This window comes from Hippocampus zosterae, chromosome 1 (assembly GCF_025434085.1).
Source record: "Hippocampus zosterae strain Florida chromosome 1, ASM2543408v3, whole genome shotgun sequence".
NCBI lineage: Eukaryota > Metazoa > Chordata > Actinopteri > Syngnathiformes > Syngnathidae > Hippocampus > Hippocampus zosterae.
Window position 1 is genome coordinate 7,792,434 of NC_067451.1, and position 21,378 is coordinate 7,813,811.

Here is a 21,378-nt window from a genome sequence, read left to right on the forward strand (position 1 = left end):
GGGAATAACTGCTTCTGATACCACTATTACAACCTTGTTCTTTATTGAGATATGTTTGCCTCGAGAAAACGCAAAACAAAAGAAACGTAGTCGAAGTTGTCGGGGAACGTATACAGTGTAACACCAGAAACGAGCCCGGCTTTCCGCTTGCTCTCCACTCTGTTTTTATTTTGATATTTACCCTTCCCCTCAGTCTTTTCTTCACCTGACCTTTTATCCACACAGGATGAGTTGTGAAGGAGACGGTGATGATGCTAGCTCCACTAAACGTAAGGTCGCATATGTTTTTAGCCAGGAATACATTGAAACCTGTGATTCTTTATCCAAAGTGCCGAACCGGGTGAGTTTGGATCTATGCCTTCCTTTCATGGTGCAATTTTTGGTGATGGAGGTTGATAATAGTTTTGTCCATCTCGTAGGCGAGCATGGTCCACTCGTTGATAGAAGCCTATGGACTCCTAAATCAAATGAGGTTAGTGACATGAAGACAGTTAAGAAAGTGTCAGCTGGTAAACTACCCATCTGTTCTCTCTGCAGCATTGTGAAGCCGCGGGTGGCTACCATAGAGGAAATGGCCCAATTCCACTCAGATTTCTACCTGGAGCATCTTCATAAAATAAGCCAGGACGGGGACAGCGATGACCCGCACTCGGTTGACTACGGCCTGGGTGAGAGCTGGCACTATATCGTACATACAGTATGTCCAGTCGCAGTGATATTTCTGTCTTTTTATTCTTTACGGTCATGCCTTCATTACCTCCAAGCTGCCCACAACCTGTCTCTTGACACTTTTACCCAGAACTCCCATCCACTTTCTCAACACGATCCATTCACTCTCCTCCAGGTTACGACTGTCCAATTGTGGAGGGCATATTTGACTACGCAGCAACAGTAGCGGGTGGTACGCTCACAGCCGCCAAGTGCTTGCTGGACCAAATGTGCCATGTGGCCATCAACTGGGCCGGCGGGTGGCACCATGCCAAGAAGTAAGCGTGCGTGGCTTTTCCAAGGCCCGATGTGACCACTCACCGCTCAGCCGCTTCCCTCCTCGTACTCCAGGGACCAAGCGTCGGGCTTCTGCTACGTTAACGATGCCGTTCTGGGAATCCTCAAGCTGAGGGAGAAATACGACCGAGTTCTTTACGTGGACGTGGACCTGCATCACGGCGATGGTACGTGAGACTTTTGCGAAAGTTGGATCCATTTGCTCTACTTCTTGTCTTTCTTTTCTCCCCGCAGGTGTGGAGGAAGCCTTCAGCTTCACATCCAAAGTGATGACGGTTTCCTTCCATAAGTTCTCTCCTGGCTTTTTCCCAGGTCATTTACTGATTCCTTTTGTAAATTATATTCAGCTCTTAAGTGACATTTCTTTGTACACCTCCTGTGCGCGTGCGTGTTTGTGTGTGTAGGCACGGGTGATGTCACCAATATTGGCTTGTGCAAAGGCCGCTGGTACACAGTTAACGTCCCCCTGGAGGACGGCATCCAAGACGACAGATATTACCAAATCTTCACCAGGCAAGTCTCTGCCATGCCAAAGAAATCAAGGATACAAAGATTGCTTCAGTGCTATGGAACTATGTTGAAGTGGAGCTTCATTAAGTCTTCGGCGCTAACTTTCCTCTCCCTCCACCGCAGCGTCATGCCAGATGTTCGCGCTCACTTCAACCCGGACGCTGTGGTGATGCAGCTGGGCGCCGACACCATGGCGGGCGACCCCATGTGCTCGTTTAACATGACGCCGCTGGGCGTGGCCAAGTGTCTGCGGCACGTGCTGCAGTGGCGCCTGCCGACGCTGCTGCTGGGAGGAGGTGAGTGTCGTGTTGCTCCTTACGGGCGCACTCCTTTGCAGGACTTCAAACTTTTGTCACAAACAAGTGGAATAACCCGACAAAAAATACACGTCAGTATTGACAACTAAGACCTCCGGTATGTGAAAACGCCACATAAATGTCCATAAATGACAATTGAATATGGTAGAAAAACATAATTGATTTCAGTGGTTTTACTGTATTTGAGATCGGAATTGGCATGACAAAAACCTGTTTCCTGCGTTTAACACAATTGGATTAGTGAACTTTCCGACCATATTCGAATGAACTGAGATGAGTGTAAGTGAGACGAGTGGGCGGCTTCAATGATATCTGAAAACTGTTATCAACACGAATGTCATTGTCCGTCTCTACTAGGGGGTTACAACCTGGCCAACACGGCCCGCTGCTGGACCCACCTGACAGCAGTGCTTCTGGGACAGAATCTCGCCTCGGAAATACCAGATCACGAGGTAAAATGTCACACACATACACACACACACACACACACACACATACACACCGCAGCACACCGACACACACACTAAACAGATGGAACAGGTGAGAATAAGTCAAAGCAAATAAGATGAAACAACAAGCATGAATGGGATAGTCCCATATGGGAGTCTTTGAATTTTATTTTCAATTTTCCACTTTCAAACCTCTCTCCTTCCCCTCTTGTCTATTCCGCTCCCAAATCAGCGCTTATAAGATAAGATATCCTTTATTTGTCCCACACTGGGGAAATTTACGGTCTTTTTGTTAGTTTTTTACAGAGTACGGCCCCGACTATTCGCTAGAGATCAGTCCAAGCTGCCGACCCGACCGCAATGACAGCAAACACCTTGACCAGGTCATCTCCACCATCAAACGTACGTAAGAGCAAACGGGCGGAACCTTTTTTTTTTTTTTTTTTTGTGCAAGTCACACATGATGTTGTTAGATGAATCTCACCAGTGGATTAAGTGTGAGTTGATTGGTCATACCTGGAGAGTTTGACGTTCCTCTTTCGTGAGGTGGCTTTGGTAAGTTACACAGGATGATGATGATAAGTTTGGGGGCTCAAGTATAATTTTAATATTATAAAAAGCCATCTTTAAAACTTGTCATAAAACTCATTTTTAATCTTTGGGTTTTGACTCTGTTTGAAACTGACTTTTAGTTTGACCGCTTTTGTGCTTTCTGCTGTCTTTGTAATTAATTTATTGTTGCATTGTTTGTTGTTGACTGAACTATTGTTGCTCTTTTTTTAGCACTTTGTTTACAGCGGTGGTTGTTTTAAAACGCTCTATAAATGCAGCTGAGTTGAACTGAAATACTGTATATTATTTTTATGACATTTTTGGTTGTTGGTCACTGAAAAATAAAGTGCATTATTTCATGTTTGACTTTTTGATGTCGTTTGGCTGATTCTAGATGACAGCTTATTAGCCTCTTTTTTTTTTCAGGCAATCTGAGGAATGTGGTTTAAGAGGCGTCCACATGCTGTGAAGGAGACAATACGGAAAGCATGCGTTTGTCAGCCTTGCGGGAGCGGGATCCAGAAGGATTTTAGGGAACTTTTGGTGGCCTACTACCAGAGGAAGGACTTGATGAGGTTTTGTGCTTGTTGTACAATGTTCACACGTTTGAATGTGTTTCCGGATAGAAGTCGGTACACAGTTCCCTCACTAAATCCGCCAGGAGTTGTGAAGGATGATTTCAAGCCGACCTGGAGGTTTACTCTCATTGGGGGGAGTCACATTTTAAGAAATTTGCACCACTGCTTTGAAATAATCAATGTCTTCGTTCGGCGTTCGTGTCTTTGGAAACTTTTAAAGTTGACTTGGAACATGTATAGTGTGTCTCTTCTACTTTCTACTTGAAGGCACCAACACAACACTCCAGAAGTGAGAACATTTCATTCTACACCGTCTATTTCTAATATTGATTATTAATCATTTATACACCTACAACAAACATCGCCGCAATGAAAGACGTTTCAAGAAGTGACTGTAAAGATGATCTTAACAAAATTCCAAATAATAAACTGGATACTGAATATCATCTAGAGCCCACTATATCTAACAAAAATCAACCAGTATTCTTAATTTTGGTTTAAAAATTTACACTAGCAATGTGCCATTATAGTTTGGAGTGCTAGAACAAAAATGAAGTGCAGCAAAATAAAATCACTTAAAAAAATATATAGTGGACGAAGTTAAATAGTCACCCAAAACAAAAGAAACAGAAATATATAACAAATGCGCTAAAACTAGATTCATCCGAACATTTTGGGGGTTGATATTTCTCTTCTCTTCATCAATACTACTACAAAAATAATTCATATTAAAAAAAATATCGATCTTATCCTCCACGGCTCTGTTGACGGTTGCTCTTGGGGGCCCCCTAGTGGTCACCGGGTAGCCAGGAGGTGCAACTTAAGTCAGCTTCGACATGCATGAGGCACTCTAATGTCACAACAAATGTAAAAATCAACAATGGCACGCTTCACCTAAATTTTCTTGCAAAGTGTGTGTGCGTGCGCGTGTGTGTGTGTTTGAAAGCCAAATACCGTTTCCGGTGAAGGGTGTGGCACGTGCGAGTTTTATCTTTGCTGCGCACACACACACGCACACATGAGCGCGCACATCAACGCTCGTTTGGAAACACGTTTGGTGCGCGTGCACGCGCGAGTCGTCACACATGCGCGGTCGTCGGGCTTCCACGCATCCGCGCGCTCCACCTGAGTCGTCACCGGCGGTTTACCCGGGAGGTGAGTTCATTTCCTTGGTGTGGAGGCTCGGTGAGTTGTTCTTGTTTCGTGTTGTTGTGTTGACTTGGTGGCAGGTGAGCAAGCGGGCGTCTCGGGCGCCACACTCGGCTGACTTTTGTGGCGTTTCTGCGGAGTTTGTGCTCCTTCGACGCTGGTTCGCTCCTTCCGTCAAGGAGCTTCACCTGCGCAAAACACCGGCCGCATGTTGCTTGGTCCGGTATATTCCAAATGGTCCGATATTTTCCAAATGCACTTAGCCATGGTCGGAACTGGTCTTGGTTGGACTAATATTAGTTGTTCTCTCGAGGCTCTTTATGTTTGCTGTGACCGATGTCTAGCACAAAAGAGGCATCTGTCCTTGTTGACTTGGAACCCCCCAGACAAGGGATTGGTCCTTGTTCCAGCATCCTGACTGCGAAAAGGCCAGCTGTTCCCTCTCATAGAATATCAAGTGCAGTCTGTGTATCCTGATTTAATGCTGCAATCCAATTCGGTGTGCTGCTCCTTCCACTTTGTTCACCCTGAGGCGATAACGCAGTCATGCAGACACTGAAACCGAGAATACTTTTTTTTTATTTTTTACTGCTCCTGCAACTCAGTAAGATATTTGATATCTTCACAAAAGACAAATTACAGACAGTATTTTGGTGCCATTTGTCTGTCTGCGTGTGCTCAAATTGCCCCACCTACCGCAGCGGTGTTTTGCCATGTTAGCGTTAAGCTAGCTAAGCGGACCTCACAAGGCAAAGCTACCACGTTTGAAACACAAAGCGTCATTCAAATTTGAGGTTTTTACGTGACAGCTCGGAGTGGCTTGAAACCGCTTGAAGTTTCGAAGTGCGATGATTTGAGTTTGCGCTCTTATCTCATGTTTGGGCTTGCAAGTCCTTGGGGAAACAAACTCATATGTCGAGGCACCGATGAATTGGTGTGTGACATCACTGAAGGTTTTCTGCTATTGTCTGGCTGCCTAATTGAAACCTTGTGCCCCAAAAACCTCAACACCCGCGCTATCCAATGTCCTTTACTTGCTTCTTCTTCTTCTTTGTCTTTAACCGGTTCTTCTCTGGCTTCTTCTTGTTCTTTAGCCGTTTTTCAAGTCGCAATCTTGTCCATTCTTGTGAAACGCTTTTAGTCGCAGCCCAAATACTGTTCTGTAATACTGTAAAAACAAAAATGCACCAAATACCCGGTTGTTGTTGTTGTCAGCTCGCTTATATCAAAGATTTGATTGGATACTGGTGAAGGCTTGGCCAGGAAAATATCCCAAGATCAATTACGTGCCGCTAACACAGAAATATGTCAACGGAGGGCGGGGCCCGGGGGGCGGTGAGTTAACAAGTGCACAGCCATTCCAATTTACAGGTACAAGCCTTTTTAGAAGAATGTTCTCGTGTACATTCTTAGGAAGTCCGCACTTCACAACTTCCTGTGCGTTTTTTTTCATTTGGAGAAACAGTCTTCTGTTTCTTCTACTTCTTCTGTTTCTTCCCTAAAATTGACTTCTCTTCAAATCTGCAGGAGTGCGATGTCACGCCCGTTTCAACTCCCTCCCCCCTTCTCTCATTCGTTCCCAAGTCTTGACACCCGAAAGGTGTTAACGAAGCGGCGTGTTTCTTCTTGGCGCGCGTGTGCATGTGCGTCCCACTTCACGTCTAACACTTTGTCAATGGTGTGGAAAATACTGGAGAAAGTTCCACATGATTTGTCACCTTGTGTAAGTCGGCCCTCATTTATGTGTGTGTGTGTGTGTGTGTGTGACAGGTCAGATGAATTTGTAGTGTCAATATTTGCCCACATTGCGTCCACAGAGGTGTGCGAGCGAGCGCCAGTGCTGTAAAGCAGATGTGATGTATCACGTTGACGTTCCGGCGCGGTGTTAAGTTCCCGCCGTGAATGCAAGTGGACGCCGTGTTCTGACGGACCAGAACAATCCTGTTAAACAAGCTCTCTCCTCATTACCTACCCCCCACGCCCCACCCCAGTCCCCTTCTCTTTCAGACTCCACTTGTCCAATTCGCCTCCCAGCTGCGTTCATTCATCGCGCGTACGTCGGAACCACCGAGAGAATCGGAGGCAGAATCTCCTTGAGGGTCCATTCGACTGATCTGGCCTGGCCTTGCCATTCAGGTCAGTGCTGACTCTGTGGGAACGTGCAGCAAAAGGTTGTTTGGACGGATGGATCGTAATGAGGGAAGCGGAGAGGCACCCAGCACTCATCTTATTGTATGTTTGGAAATTGGCATGGGATGATGTCATCGGGGCTTGAAATCGCCTCCACGAGGCGCCTCATCAAAAGCCCTCAACTTCCGCGCAGCCACTGTCATGTTGTCGTCACGCAAACAAAGCCTCGTTGTTGATGAGTCGTTACCACGGCGATTGGGAGCTTTCGGAGCGGTTGCCATGGTAGAGCGCGGCATCTGCACAACAGACCCTTAAATAGCTTACTGAAGCTCAGCGGACGTTCTTACGCTCTGCTGGGTTTTTGTGTTGCCGTCACGTTGGAGTGACCAGCCGTCTTTCAAATTATTTATTTTATTTTATTTTTTTTATTGAAAGCGTTGGCCTCCCTCGAAAGACTTTTCAAATCAAAAGTTTTCCCCGTAGACACACAACAAACGTCAGCGCTTGATTCAGCGGCAAACGTTTGTGTTTCGAGCACGTCAAATGGTGATCTGTTACCCCCCCACCCCCACCCCAAGAACTCTTATACTAACGGAAGTGTATCCCGCGACTTATGAACAATTACCCTGGTAATTAACTGGTGTCAAATACAAGGCTCGGGGGCCAGATCTGGCCCGCGACCTCATTTTATGTGGCCCGCGAAAGCAGATCAAACATCAACTTCTATGATCCTTTCTAAAATTCATTCATTCATTCATCTTCCGAGCAGCTTGATCCTCACTAGGGCCGCGGGGGGTGCTGGAGCCTATCCCAGCTGTCTTCGGGCAGTAGGCGGGGGACACCCTGAATCGGTTGCCAGCCAATCGCAGGGCACACAGAAACGAACAACCATTCGCACTCACACTCACACCTAGGGACAATTTAGAGTGTTCAATCAGCCTGCCACGCATGTTTTTGGAATGTGGGAGGAAACCGGAGCACCCGGAGAAAACCCACGCAGGCCCGGGGAGAACATGCAAACTCCACACAGAGACGCCGGAGTTGGAATCGAACCCGGTACCTCCGCACTGTGAAGCCGACGTGCTAACCACTGGACTACCGGGCCGCCCAAAATTTCTAAAATGTCGACCAAAATTTTAAATTCTCATTTGAAATAAATAAGAAATATATTCAAAGCATTTTCTTCTCATGATATTAAGTTCAACAATAGTTAAATCAACAGTTATTCTTGACTTCTTTATATGGATTCAGTCATAATGGCCCTCCAAGTGAAACGCTAACTAAAATATGGCCCGTGACAAAAATGAGTTTGACACCCCTGAACTATCCAATCGGCTTGGAGTTGGTTAAAAAAAAAAAGTTCCATCCACATCACGCTTTAACCCATCCTGCCTAAGTCTCCGCTTTCCCGAATGCTAGGCACTAAGATACCTTCCCCTCCTCTATAGCAACAAGTCCTCAACGGACAGACTTCTATCGGTATACTGTCATCACAAAAGAGGACTCAAGCATGCGACATCACCAAGTTAGAAGATGGAGAAGTTCATGCTCATCCCTCACTTATAGTGGTCGCAAATGATCTGTGAGCAACCGGCTACGAACCAAAAATGAGCGTTCCAATTCGAGAAAATATGAAAACGGCTTTGTTGTAAGAACACGCTTGAAAACAGACAGAGTTTTGAAAAGCTACTCACATTTACTAGACGGGAATGAATAATATTTGAATTTTCTGTCACATCGCGTAGCCCTCAGTCACTGTTGAAAGCCGTTAAAAGTACCGCCTCCTGCTATTTTAGGCTTTCCACAATTAGTCAAACATATGATTAAAAATGACCTTTGGCGCAACGGGCTAATTTCTGTTGTAATTCGAGTTCTTTCGGTGGCCATCTTTCTAATCCGGAAAGTAAAACGCCTGGCTGACTAAATTGTCGGCTCTCTCCTATGTGGTTGACACGTCGCTTTCATACCTCGTCCTAAAGCCGGCTGCCGCGCGCACCACCCCGCCAAACAGGAAATAGTAATTACGCTAAATTGTTGAGCCTCAGTCACAGTCAAGTTATTACAGCATTGATGTGCTGTTCATTATTGCGCATGCTAATGTGTGTAACAAGTACGATTTATTTGATTTTTTTTAAATAACTGTATGAATGCTACTATGTCATCATTTAGCTAGCAATCCACTGAAAGTGAAATTGCAGTATCTGTCAGAAATTCGTTGCGCTCGACATCCTAGCCTTACCCAGGGCTTCAGTGAGTGGGCCTCAGGGGTTCGACGGAGCCTCTGCCATGGAGGGTAAGGCACACGCGACTCGACGTGTTAATTAGTTATGACACGCCCGCTTGGCCATCACTGGCAGTAGATGATCACATGACATTGCTTGTCCAATCAGTGGTGTGGGAAATTTAAGTTTGCTTTGTAGTCAACGTGCGACTGTTGTGATAGTATGTCGTTCAATTAAAAAAAAAAAAACGTATCCCATGAAATGTATTTTTAGTTTTTAATGTTTTTTGAATTTGTAAAAAATATATATATTTTTCATTCGTGAACGGTTCGGTGAATGAGCATATTAACTGGTTGGGTTCAATACCTCTAAAAATGTTTAGAACCAGTGCCTTAGCGTCATTAGTATACCATTGATGTGAGGGAGAGGAGCAGCGGGACGATGAAGAAATAAGAGCGCTTTGCATTCGACGCCAAGAAAAACCAGACCGGCAGGTTTCAGTATACACACAAGTACACTAAAGTCGGCTTGAACATGAAGTTGCAAATGACATCAGTGTGGGGCACACGTGCACTCCCAGTTCAAATTCAAGATATGTTTACATGCCACATGTGGTTTATGCTGTGTGTGGAGGTGTTTTATTTGAAGGCGGGGGGGGGGGGGGCTGCTCAACAACAACATCTTTTTGCTTTACTTCATGTGTACAAAAATGCAGTTAACAAAGCATGCCGGGAGGCGGCAGTAACCCGTTGTGTTTTCTGGATGCAGCGAGATGATCGGGCATCACTCGTCGGCGGGGGTCTCCCTCCACCATGCCCGCCCATGACCTCAGTGACCTTGCGGCAGCTCCCGTCCGTCAGCCCCCGGGAGGCACGCGATGGATGGCGTCTTGCCAGGCAATGAGAACGAGATGGCGAACAGAATTCCGCCCCCACCGCCGCCCCCTCCTCCTCCTCCGCCCCCTCCTCCACCACTGCCGCCCCCTCCCCCTTCACTAGGAGGCCTGAAGCACAACAAGAGGGTGAGAAGTTTCTTCTGGAAGACAATCCCGGAGGAGCAGGTACACAAGGAAGCGTTAACCCGTCTGGCCACTTCATGCGGTTCAAGCGATTGTGACATTTACATGTGCACCGGCAGGTGCGAGGGCGCGCCAACCTGTGGACGCAGGACCAGGCGCGGCAGCGCTACCAAATTGACGCCAACACGGTCGAAGAACTCTTTGGTCAGAAGGAGGGGCTGGATGGCGGCAGACTCGCGAGGGGTGGAAGCGGCAGATCCTCACTGCGTGATGCAAAGGAGCAGGTGGGAGACGACGACGCGGATGGTAATGCAGATGATGATGATGAAGATGATGATGATGATGACATTGAAAACAACAACAGTGGTGACAACGATTTTGGCGACAGTGTCAACGAGCCAACGACAATGTTAAGAACAGCGACGAGGACGAATTTGTCTCGCCAACGATGTCGATCTGTCGCCCCACAGGTCTCCATCTTGGACACCAAGCGAGGCATGAACGTGGGCATCTTTCTCAAACAGTTCAAGAGGTAAAAGATGACAAGGCGCCCTCATGACCCCAAGGTGTTGTTTGTGGGTGAAACACATGGCGCCATGCCGGTTACGCGTCTGTGAGCATCAAGCCAGTCTGCACAGAAACCCCCTCTCTGCCCCCCGCCTCACCCTCAAACACACACACAAAAAGTGTGATTTCAAAGAATTTAAATTAAATTCCGTTTTTTAATATAATATTCGATACAGGCGCCAACTTGGTCGACTGTTGAGCACAGCAGGATCACAGTTCAGAGGTCACGGATTGGATTTTGGCCTCCGGCCTCCCTGGGTGGAGTTTGCATGTTCTCTCCGTGCCTGTGTGGGTTTTCTCCGGGTACTCCGGTTTCCTCCCACATTCCAAAAACATGCATGACAGGTTAACGGAACACAATTGTCCATAGGTGTGACAGGTGTGTTTGCTTGTTCGTCTGTGTGTGCCCTGCGATTGGTTGGCAACCGGTTCAGAGTGTATGCCGCCGACTGCATGCACACAGACAGCTGGGATAGGCTCCAGCACCCTTCTAAGGATAACCGCGTTAGAAAAAGGATGGATATGCGATAGTTTGTACTCTCGGTAAAAATTTGTCATGAAATAGTGTATTTTACTCTTCTTTGATTCATTACGTACAACAAATTGACCAATTATTGAATAAACGTTATGTAATCAAATTAAAATGTGCTTAAAAAATATATATAATACAATAAATTAATGGCTTCACAGTGCAGAGGTACCGGGTTCGATTCCAGCTCCGGCCTCCCTGTGTGGAGTTTGCATGTTCTCCCCGGGCCTGCGTGGGTTTTCTCCGGGTACTCCGGTTTCCTCCCACATTCCAAAAACATGCGTGGCAGGCTGATTGAACACTCTGAATTGTCCCTAGGTGTGAGTGTGTGCGCGAATGGTTGTTCTTCTCTGTGTGCCCTGTGATTGGCTGGCAACCGATTCATGGTGTCCCCCGCCTACTGCCCGGAGACAGCTGGGATAGGCTCCAGCACCCCCCGCGACCCTAGTGAGGATCAATCGGTTAGGAAGATGAATGAATGAAATGAATAATACAATAAATTAACTCACATTTTCTTTCTATTAAGTTCTACGCCTCCCCCAACTCCTCTCAGTCCAAACATGGGATTCTGATTAATATTTGCACTTGCAAAATCAACCCGTTTTTATATTTATCTCAGGGGCGGCCAGTTGTCGATGGAAAATTACATCAGTTGCTCAGGTACCAACCAATCAGGGTTCACCTTTTTCCTGCGTTTGGCCATGTGACGTTCGCAAGCTGAGCCCTGATTGGTTGGCAGACGTATAAATTCGGCTGCATTTTGGTGGTGAATTCAAATTCCACAAACATTAATCTAATCCATGTTTAGATGAGCGAGTGGGGCCGCAGAGAATACATTGAAAATAATTGTTTTCAGTTGACTTTCCCTTTAAGAATACCAAAAAAATTAAAAGGTAAAAAAAAAATCTGCTTTAATTAGCCAATGTGGGGGGGAATAAATAGCTAAATAATGCAGCAGGATGCAATGCAAAAATCTGCCATCCACAACAATAAGTAAAACGAGAAAATGTCATAGCTGTCCGTAAACCCAAAATAAGACGAGTATTTGTAGTTGCCCCCCCAAAAATATTAACTTAAAAAAATGCAAGGAAAGACAGTCCAAAACATGACAATGTGACATTCGTGTTTTGTGTGCTGTTGTTGACCGTGTTTACTCAACTCCGCGGCGCCCTGAGGCCGTTTGCATTCGTGTTAGCTGTAAGCGTCATTTTCAAATTGAGGATTAGCAATTGTCCTTCTCGTTCAGGTCCAACCAGGCCATCGTTGACGACATTCGCCGCGGCAACAGTGAGCCTTATGGGGCGGAGCCTCTACGAGAGCTCATGAAGCTTCTGCCCGAGGCGGACGAGGTACCGCACGAATTTCTGCTAAACGAGGTTGTTTTGGGAATCCTTGACTCGGCAACGAGTTCCAAATCCCATTTATAATGTACAAAGTACACAGATTGACTGAGAACACCATCCAAAATACCTTGATAGATATTTGGGAGGAGACAAATCATCAATTCACTACACCTGAATCACTTCATAGGGATTTGTATGTACTTCCACAATCCACTTGAGTCATCAGTCAAATGAAAAAAAAAATAGTTTAAGGACATCACTGTGGTGGAATTTCTGTCAGAACTATTAAACAAGAAAGAACATTGTAAAAAAAAAAAAAAAGTGATATCGCTTTAAAGACCCCGTAGAGTGAATTCAGATTTGTTTGGAAAGATAAAGACCCAGCCAACATTTCCATCTGGGCACCATGTGTTTTGACGCATTCTGGGTTCCTTTGAGTTTTGCTCCCGAGTTCCACCAGGGCACCACATACTTTATCCCACACGTGTCAAAGTCGAGGCCCGGGGGCCAGATCTGTCCCGCCACACCATATTATGTGGCCCGCGAAAGCAAATTGAGCATGCCAACTTCCATGATGCTTGCTAAAGTCTGAATCAAAATTTCATCTTGTCATGTCTAATCCATAACGATATTTGAACAAGCCTTTATTCTTGACTTCCGATTACAAAACAAGCTCTCCATCCATTTGCTGTTCGCTGTGTATATAATATGTGGAGCTGGTTAAACATTTACATGGTTTTACAAAATTCACAGTCATGACGGCCCTCCGAGGGGAAACCGTAATGTCAATGTGGCCCCTGAAAAAATAAGTTTGACACACCCGCCGTAGCCCATATGGACTGACGTGAGTTTCCGACCGGGTTTTAGGTGGGTTGCAAATGGGCAATTGTAGGTCTCAACCATCTTGACCCCACGTTTGCTTGACCCGGGATCTGAATGGTCCTCATGTGGGTTCCAGCAGGACAAATTATATGCATCCTATACTGTAATAGGCCACAGTTGTGTTTTCCCATTTTGGGCGCAAAGTGTTTTTTTTTTGGGGGGGGGGGGGGCACGTGTAGTCACATGTAGCACAAGTAGAAAGTAAAACTACTATTTCCCAAACCTACTAACCATTAAACATGTTTATGATGTGATTATTTTTTTCATGCATTATACTCACCCCGAAATATTGCACACATTTTTTTTCCCAAACTGTGACAAGAGTGAACCGACATCTGTCAGTTTGTCAAGGGTAAAGGGTGTTTGTTTGTTTGTTTTTTTTTTCTTCTTTCTTCTTTCTACCCACATTCTTGCTGCTGGAGGCTGCAAATTTCCCCAGTGTGGGACAAATAAAGGATATCTTATCTTAAAGATCAAATTGCAGAGAAGCGAGGCTGGGGTGCTCACAAAAAAGCTAATTTTAATTCCAAAAGAGCAAAAAGGCAAACAAGGTCGTTGGATTAATCAGAAAGCATAAAATAAACACAAGTACTACACCATCGGTGACACGCCTGGCTAATTTTTTAATAGAAATTTGGCACAGTTGTTAACATTCCTGTTCTGTTCTCATCATTTCTTTTCATTTTATAAGGACTTTAAAGATGAGTGTAGTTTTGGAATTGATATGATATGATGCTCTGCCCGTTTTGGGGATACACGACTGATTTACGGAAACGGACCACTTGTCACAATGCCTGAATAGCATCGTCGAGTTGGAAACACGTCGTCACTCGTGTATGTAAGGCACAAATGTACGGAGTGGCTAGCGAGTGATTGCCAATTTTTGTTTGGAGCAAGGTGAAGAAGATGAAGACGTACACCGGTGACGTGTCAAAGCTGCCGTTGGCCGACTCCTTCTTGTTGATGCTCATTCAGCTCCCCAGGTTAGCCGCTAACCTTTCACCCTTTTGCCGCTGCTGGATGGCTTGTCATCATCTGTCTGATCGCTCCACAGTTACACCTTGCGCATCGAGTGCATGCTGTCCAAGGAAGAGATTCCTGGAATGTGCAAGGGCATGCAGGCACAGATTGGCGTCCTTCGCTCCGCAACCAAAGGTGACGCCAAAAGCCATCGGCATCGGCTCCTCATCCAGTTTCAAAGCATTTCTATTTCGAAAGGGACGAATAAAGTCAAAGGGGTTGATGATCACCTGGTTTCTTCCCCCCCACCACCCCCCCTTGCAGAGGTTCTGGGCTGCCAGGAGCTGCACGCCGTCCTCCACTTGGTCCTGCAGGCCGGGAACATCCTCAACGCCGTGAGCGACTTGGCGGTCCTTAGCGTGTTAGCAACGTGATGTCTAAGACGCGCGTGTGTTACAGGGCGGTTATGGCGGCAACGCGGCGGGCTTCAAACTCTCGTCCCTTTTGTCTCTGGCCGACACCAAAGCCAACAAACCGGGAATGAACCTGCTGCACTTTGTGGCTCTGGTGGGTCACCACAAAAAAAAAAAAAAAAAACAAGCCAAGTCCAACTTTGTCCTCGTTGCTCTTCTCACTCTTCATCTGTCATCCTTGTCCTCTCCCTCCTTGCGCTTACGCTGCTCTTCCGTGTTCTTGCCATCTTCCCCCTCGTTTTTTCTACTTTGTTCACATGCTCCTTTTCCTTGTCTACCTCTTGCTCCTCCTCTCGTCCTTCCTTCCTTCCTTCCTTTAAGTGACCGTTTGATTATCTAATGGATCAAATTCATCTTCCCAGGAAGCCTGGAAAACCGAGGAGACGTTATTGGACTTCCCACTGAAGTTGAGTCACATTCAGGCCGCTTCCAGGTCAGACAGAATCTTTTCTTCTCGGTCATCCGGCGGATGAAGTACTTGAAGCTTGCCAGGGACTTTTGCTTGTTATTTTATTAATTTATTTGTGCAGGATCTCCTTGGAGTTACTGGACGCGGAACTGCAACGGCTGAGGAGCCGCATGCGCGCTCTCGAAGAGAGCGTCCGCACGGACTGTGAGCTCCTGCAACAGCTGGACAGCTTCTTGCAGGTAGCGCATATGTGCAACTTTGGAACTCCACACACAACTTTCACAAGTAACTCTAGCCGTAGACAGTAAAGAAATAAACAAGGAACTTGAGTGGAGCAAGGACTCGTCTTGCTGGATTTTTGCCACGAACTCAACGGACCTGAAATTTCATGGTTCAGATTTGAACACTTCCTTCTGACTTTACTCCCCCTCGCCACCCCCCAGGACACAACGGCGGGGCTGTGCTCTTTGAGCAGCGACCGGCAGCTGCTGGGCAAGGAGGCCGATGAATTTATGGACTTCTTCTGCGAGGACGGCGACACGTTCCGACTAGACGAGTGCTTCGCCGTCCTGCACGGCTTCTGCTGCAAGTTCAGCCACGCTGTCAAGGTAGGCTGCCGGATCGATGGTAGTGTAGAAGGGTCAGGGCAGGTGCATTTGAGTTTTGAAGGAAAAGCGTCACGTGGGATGGCTCATTTGTTGGTGAGCTTCCCTGTGCTTGTAAAATTGTTTATTAAAAAAAAAAAAACTTTTTTTTTTTTCAACTTTCACCTTGTCAGTTTTGCAGCATTTGCGTGTGATTTAATAAAGCTTTTGACTTTACTGGCCAACTTTTTATCTATATATTACTACTACGACTGCTGTAAATGTTTTTTAAATGCATTGATCCCAAATGAATTATTGAAAATATGTTCCGAAAATGAATGAATGAATGAATGAATGAATGATCCGAAAATATGAGCACAAATATTTATTCATTAACTGTCATTTAATTGTGAATAAAGCAACTATTCTATATGCGCATATTTACTTTTAATCATTTATCTTGTATTTAATGTATGTAAAAATTGCAAAAAATAATATATATATATACATTCATTCATTCATTCATGAATTCATTCATATATATATTATTTTCATATAAAATGAATAATAATATATTCATTCATTCATATATATATATATGAATATATATACATGAATGAATATATATATATTATTTTCATATATAATGTATAATATATATTCATTCATTCATTCATGAATATATATATATTATTTTTTGCAATTTTTACATACAATAAATACAAGATAAATGATTAAAAGTAAATATGCGCATATAGAATAGTTGCTTTATTCACAATTAAATGACAGTTAATTAATATTTGTGCTCATATTTTCGGAACATATTTTCAATAATTCATTTGGGATCAATGCATTTAAAAAACATTTACAGCAGTCATAGTAGTAATAATAAAACTTTAAAAATTGCTTTATTCTCATTTTCATGTTATTTATACTTTATTTACAGATATTATTAGCCAATTCTTAGATAAAATACATGTCAGTGTTGATAGACAAATATTTAAATTTTTGGATTATGTACAATAAATCATTCATCTATCATCTAAAAATGTAAAACTACATTTTAATGAACCGATTTCAGGGGGGGGGGGGACCCCCATCTGTAACAATGTTAGATTCCTGATCATACATATCCTCGCAATAACGCTCCGACGGTTGTTGCTTACGGATGGATTGTTGGCTGATTGAAGGAGAACAAAGAGCGGGAGGCCAGGGAGCAGGCCCGTCGCTGTCGCTTACAAGTGCTGGAGGAGCAGAAGAGACATTCGTGGGCTGGCGGCGAGAAGGTAACAACGCACCAACGACCAAACCGTGCAGCAAATCAGTTGACCACGTTGCGGTGTTGCAGGTGAACAGTCCCATGGGCTTGAACTGCAGCAGTGAAACGGACCTTACGGCGGCCATGTTGCGACAGGGCGAGGCCAGTGCACTCCGGGAACTCCTGTCGCCGACGTCGAGCAGCTGGCGCGCTTCTCGACGCCGTACGGGACACTCCGGACACTCGCCGTCACAAAGCCCGTCCTCCCCCTCTCCCACAATGACGCTGACAGCACAATACACCCACAACCTCAAGTGTCATGGTGACGTGGACGCCGCCTCCGACTTGGATGACAGCGGCCGAGACCAGGGTGAGGCTTCGATGACACGGCTGGAACGCCGTCGCTGCAAAACGCCGTCCGAAGATAACAACAGAGACCACGAACGCAAAGTCTCGGCCACCGCAAACAACAACAACTTAGTGGTGCACCTGCAGACCTGCTCGCTGGTTCCTGAGCTGAAGGCCTTTGCTGAGGTCGATGGCCTCGTTTGTCTCCGAGATGCCACCGATCCCAGCGCGGAAGAGCCACGGGCTTCGGAAGTGCCGATGGCAGTGCAACCGGCGGTTGTGTGGTGCGTGACGGCCGTGTGCGAGACGGACTGTCTGGCGGAAAAGGAGCCGGCGTCTTTTGCCGCTCCGACCCTGTCCGAGCCCGTCAGTCGCCAACCGTTGCCTTCTTCGTCGCTTTGCGGCCCGCCTGCAGATCCTCCTCACTCGGACCTGCGAAAGAAGTCGGACTCGTCCGACGCCGTCGCTTCCGCCGCAAGCGGGACCCGATCCAAGCGGGTGCGCACCCTCAACAGCTCTGAGCAGCAAAGCATGAGGAAAGTGGTGCCCATCTCAAGGACTGGGAGAGAAAAGCGAGGAGAGAACCCCTCTGCCGCCCCGTCTTCCCGACGCTCCAGCCTCCAGGCCCGAGATTCAAAGGAGCGCCGCATTCCTGCAGCTCGAAAGCCGCCAGAGGAGAAAATGTGTCGCTCCACGCTGCGAGCGCTCAGCGGCAAGGGCTGCGACACTCTCAGCGCTCCCGTCGCTCCTCCTTCCGCCCCGTCGTCAGCCCCGGCTTTCGCCAGAAGCACAGCCTCTTCTTCTTTTAGACAAACGCGCGCAAGCCTTCCAAGTGCGCATGTCCTCAAACGTGCTTCTGAGGCACCCTCCAAAACCTCCACATCTGCCGGGCACCCTCGCGTCTCCTTGTCTTCGTCCTCCTCCTTGTCCAAGAGGACCCCGAGTATGAGGACACCGCCAAGCAACGACACATGGCCGAGGACCAGGAGATCGGCAGGCATTAGCATGCCACAAAACATCAGTCCCCCTTCGAGAACCAGGATGTCTGCAAACGTCATGACACCGCCGAGTGTCAGGACACCGCCAAGCGCCAAGACCTCGCAGAGCGCCAAGACTCCTCCGAGCGCCAAGACCTCGCAGAGCGCCAATACTCCTCCGAGCGCCAGGACACCGCCGAGTGTCAGGACACCGGCAAGCGCCAAGAACTCTCAGAGCACCAAGACTCCTCCGAGCGCCAGGACACCGCCGAGTGTCGGGAAATCACCAGGCATCGACAAACCACCAAACATCAGTCCCCCTTCGAGAATCAGGACATCTGCAAATGTCAAGACCCCTCCCAGCGTCAGGACACCGCCAAGCGTCAGGACACCGCCAAGCGTCAGGACACCGCCGACCGTTAGGACCCCACCAAGCGCCAGTACACCGCCGAGCACCAGTACACCGCCGAGCGCCAAGACCCCTCCCAGCGTCAGCACACCACCGCTAAGCGCCAAGACCCCACCGAGCGTCAGGACACAGCCAAACGTCAGGACACCGCCGACCATTAGGACCCCACCAAGCGCCAGTACACCGCCGAGCGCCAGTACACCGCCGAGCGCCAAGAGCCCGCCGAGCGTCAGGACACCGCAGAGCGTTAGGATACCGCCGAGCACCAAGACCCCGCCGAGCGTCAGGACACCGCAGAGCGCCAAGACCACGACAAGCGACAGGACACCGCCGACAGTTAAGACACCGCCAAGCACCAAGACCCCACCAAGCTTCAGGACACCGCCGAGCGCCAGTACACCACCGAGCCTCAGGACATCATACAACATCAGGCCCCCTTCAAGAATCAGGACGTCTGAACCCATCAGGACGCCTTCGAGCGTCGGGTTGCCTCCCGGCTCGACGGCTCCCGAGTCCCCAGGCCTCTCTCAAAGCCACAGGCGCAGCGGCAGCTTCTCGGACCAGTCTGGCCAATCGCAGCAGTCCCTCAAGGTCTGCAGGCCCAGCTGGAGATAACACAAGACGTATAACATATAAAACAACACCACAAGCAGATACTCTAACGAAACAAGCTGGATAAAAAGTTCATTTGTACTTTTGTGGTCATTCTGTGGTACACGATGGTGTGCCATGATAAAAGGGACAACTTCTCCAAAGAACACAGTGAATGTCTTGTTTGATAATTGATTGTGGATGGTGCACCTTTTAACTTGACTGACGTGTATTTGTGTAGTGTGTTTGCATCACTGAGGATCGAGTAGCTTTGAAGATGTCACTCAGCTGTCTAAAAATGTCTCAGGGGAACCTTTGCCATGCCCATTGTGAATGATGTGATCAATCATTATTCTTTGAATCGGTACCCAAGGACTGGAATGGTCCGCCACTGAGCTATCGTACAACCCTTAAAATTCAATCTATTTATGTACATTTTCACATCTTAAAATGTGTATATCTGTCGGATCGAAATAAAACTCGTTGCAGCTCTCCCACAAAGCAAACAAATCCTGTCTAAAGTCTAGTCATGAATCTCTAGTTCGTATTCATCCATTGACACATTTGCCAGTAGCAAAATTGTCGAGACCAGTCCAGACGCTTAATTTCATGTCAACTCTCTGTTTAACCCTTTCAGGGATAGCGGTTACTACAATGGACAATCTATCGCGTTACCAGGTTACGTGGTGCATGAAAGGGTTAAAAACGCAGGATTCTGCTTTTCCACGTCTTTGCTTTCAGGTGTTCAGGCACCCCAAAACTACTTCCACTGCCACAGTCTCTACTTCTGTCCCATCCTCTCCCACCCTGTCCTCTTGGTTGCTTGTTACGTCCCACAGAGGAAGTATTCCAAATTCCCATTCCACAGTATCCAGAGCCACCACTCGTCTCCTCGTGCATGTGACTCACATTGGTGTCCTCTTTTGTCAGGATGAAGGCAGACAAGGCTGATTCGAGAAGATTTGGCAGGCCTGCCAACAGATGGCGCCGTAATCGCAGACGTGAGTGTGACTGGAATTTGGAGGAGGGTGAGTGAAAATGATATACAACACAATACATGCTGATTTTTATAGCACTTTCGCATGCTTTGTTCTTAGCAGGAAAAACTTTCCTGATTCACAAAATACAATACATGCCGATTTATATAGCGCTTTCACAACAGCTGCAGCTGTAACAAAGCGCTTAACAAAAGAGTTAACATAAAGTAAATTAATAAAAAATTCTATGTGACATTAGCTCATTCACTCCCAAAGACGTTTTTAAACGTCTTTTCAGACTTGGTCCAGAATTGACTGGTACTGAATGAGTCAAAAGCTCAGTGTTTAACCCTCCTTTTAGGCTGCAGGTCAAACTAACCCATTGTAATTTTGGGGGGGGAAGTTTTAAGTGCATCAGGATTTTTGAGTCAATCATCAATTAGCGAGTTAAAAACAAACAACAAACAACAAAAAAGAATCTAACAAATCAAATTTACCAGCAATATAACAATGAAACTCTAAAAATTCTCCTCAAAATGCGATAAATATGAGTGACAAAAGAATCTCATATGTATGTTTGGGGTTGTCAGTGAAAAATACCGTCTGCATTTTGTATGATGTTTATACTGTCGGCCAAAACAAACTAGTTGGCTGCGCAATCGAATTTCGACAGCAAAAGGTTCTTTTGTGAAGTTCGCCTACATGTCCATCCAATCACAAATATGACTGCAACCGGGTTAACACTTATGAATGACAGCCAGCAGGAGAGGCTAAGATGGCGGCACGAATGTCTGCTGTTTCGGCTTGCGGAACGCCATGAACCACATCCGCCATCACCTGTTGGGGTTGTCATTGCGAGGGTCCGGGTCAACAGGCCGATGGCTATTGTAGGATTGTGAACCTGCAGCAAGCATCGTATCATCAAGATTTCCTGCACTCACATACCGGTGTTGGCAATGTGGAGAAAATCCCCCAACGCCGCTTTGTTGTGTTGTTTTGATTCCTCACTTTGGGTCCTTTGCAAGCTTGCTCTGCCGGTCAAAGAATCGCAAACGCTGTTAGGAGTGATGACATCGTAAAGGAAAAGATGGGTGGTGGCCCATCATAAAGACACTCAACGCTGGCAACAGGAAGTGAGTGA

The 21,378-nt window shown here is 46.7% G+C and overlaps 2 protein-coding genes and 1 long non-coding RNA gene across 6 annotated transcripts; all 3 read left to right on the forward strand.

Annotated features, from left to right (window-relative positions):
* Nucleotides 1–87: 87 nt before the first annotated feature.
* Nucleotides 88–3,544, forward strand: hdac8 (histone deacetylase 8). 2 transcript variants are annotated; one of them, XR_007965358.1, is made up of 11 exons: nucleotides 88–340; nucleotides 420–472; nucleotides 538–668; nucleotides 845–986; nucleotides 1,060–1,172; nucleotides 1,240–1,317; nucleotides 1,410–1,518; nucleotides 1,639–1,811; nucleotides 2,190–2,284; nucleotides 2,588–2,683; nucleotides 3,260–3,544. XR_007965358.1 is itself a non-coding variant. In XM_052081378.1 (11 exons), the coding sequence occupies exons 1-11, from the start codon at nucleotides 227–229 to the stop codon at nucleotides 3,280–3,282; spliced, it is 1,137 nt and encodes a 378-aa protein (XP_051937338.1). In that variant the 5' UTR covers nucleotides 90–226; the 3' UTR covers nucleotides 3,283–3,544. The 2 variants fall into 2 exon arrangements, 1 of the variants encoding a protein (XP_051937338.1); XM_052081378.1 differs by having other exon boundaries at nucleotides 90–340; nucleotides 2,578–2,683.
* An 890-nt stretch (nucleotides 3,545–4,434) lies between these two features.
* LOC127611749 (FH2 domain-containing protein 1-like) lies at nucleotides 4,435–19,770 on the forward strand. Of its 3 annotated transcripts, XM_052083389.1 has the most exons (16): nucleotides 4,435–4,596; nucleotides 6,552–6,696; nucleotides 9,681–9,972; nucleotides 10,050–10,214; nucleotides 10,401–10,462; nucleotides 12,273–12,375; nucleotides 14,149–14,234; nucleotides 14,306–14,406; nucleotides 14,536–14,606; nucleotides 14,671–14,778; nucleotides 15,047–15,117; nucleotides 15,215–15,332; nucleotides 15,537–15,701; nucleotides 16,868–16,963; nucleotides 17,026–18,416; nucleotides 18,525–19,770. In XM_052083389.1, the coding sequence occupies exons 3-16, from the start codon at nucleotides 9,790–9,792 to the stop codon at nucleotides 19,282–19,284; spliced, it is 3,480 nt and encodes a 1,159-aa protein (XP_051939349.1). In that variant the 5' UTR covers nucleotides 4,435–4,596; nucleotides 6,552–6,696; nucleotides 9,681–9,789; the 3' UTR covers nucleotides 19,285–19,770. The 3 variants fall into 3 exon arrangements, with proteins under 3 accessions (XP_051939349.1, XP_051938822.1, XP_051940064.1); XM_052082862.1 differs by having other exon boundaries at nucleotides 4,436–4,596; nucleotides 17,026–19,770; XM_052084104.1 differs by lacking the exons at nucleotides 4,435–4,596; nucleotides 6,552–6,696; nucleotides 9,681–9,972; nucleotides 10,050–10,214 and having other exon boundaries at nucleotides 10,445–10,462; nucleotides 14,145–14,234; nucleotides 17,026–19,770.
* Nucleotides 19,771–19,924: 154 nt separating this feature from the next.
* On the forward strand, nucleotides 19,925–21,370 carry LOC127608844 (uncharacterized). Its single transcript, XR_007964393.1, has 3 exons — nucleotides 19,925–20,104; nucleotides 20,191–20,288; nucleotides 20,995–21,370. It is a non-coding gene; the product is annotated as an uncharacterized LOC127608844 (long non-coding RNA).
* The last annotated feature ends 8 nt before the right edge of the window (nucleotides 21,371–21,378 follow it).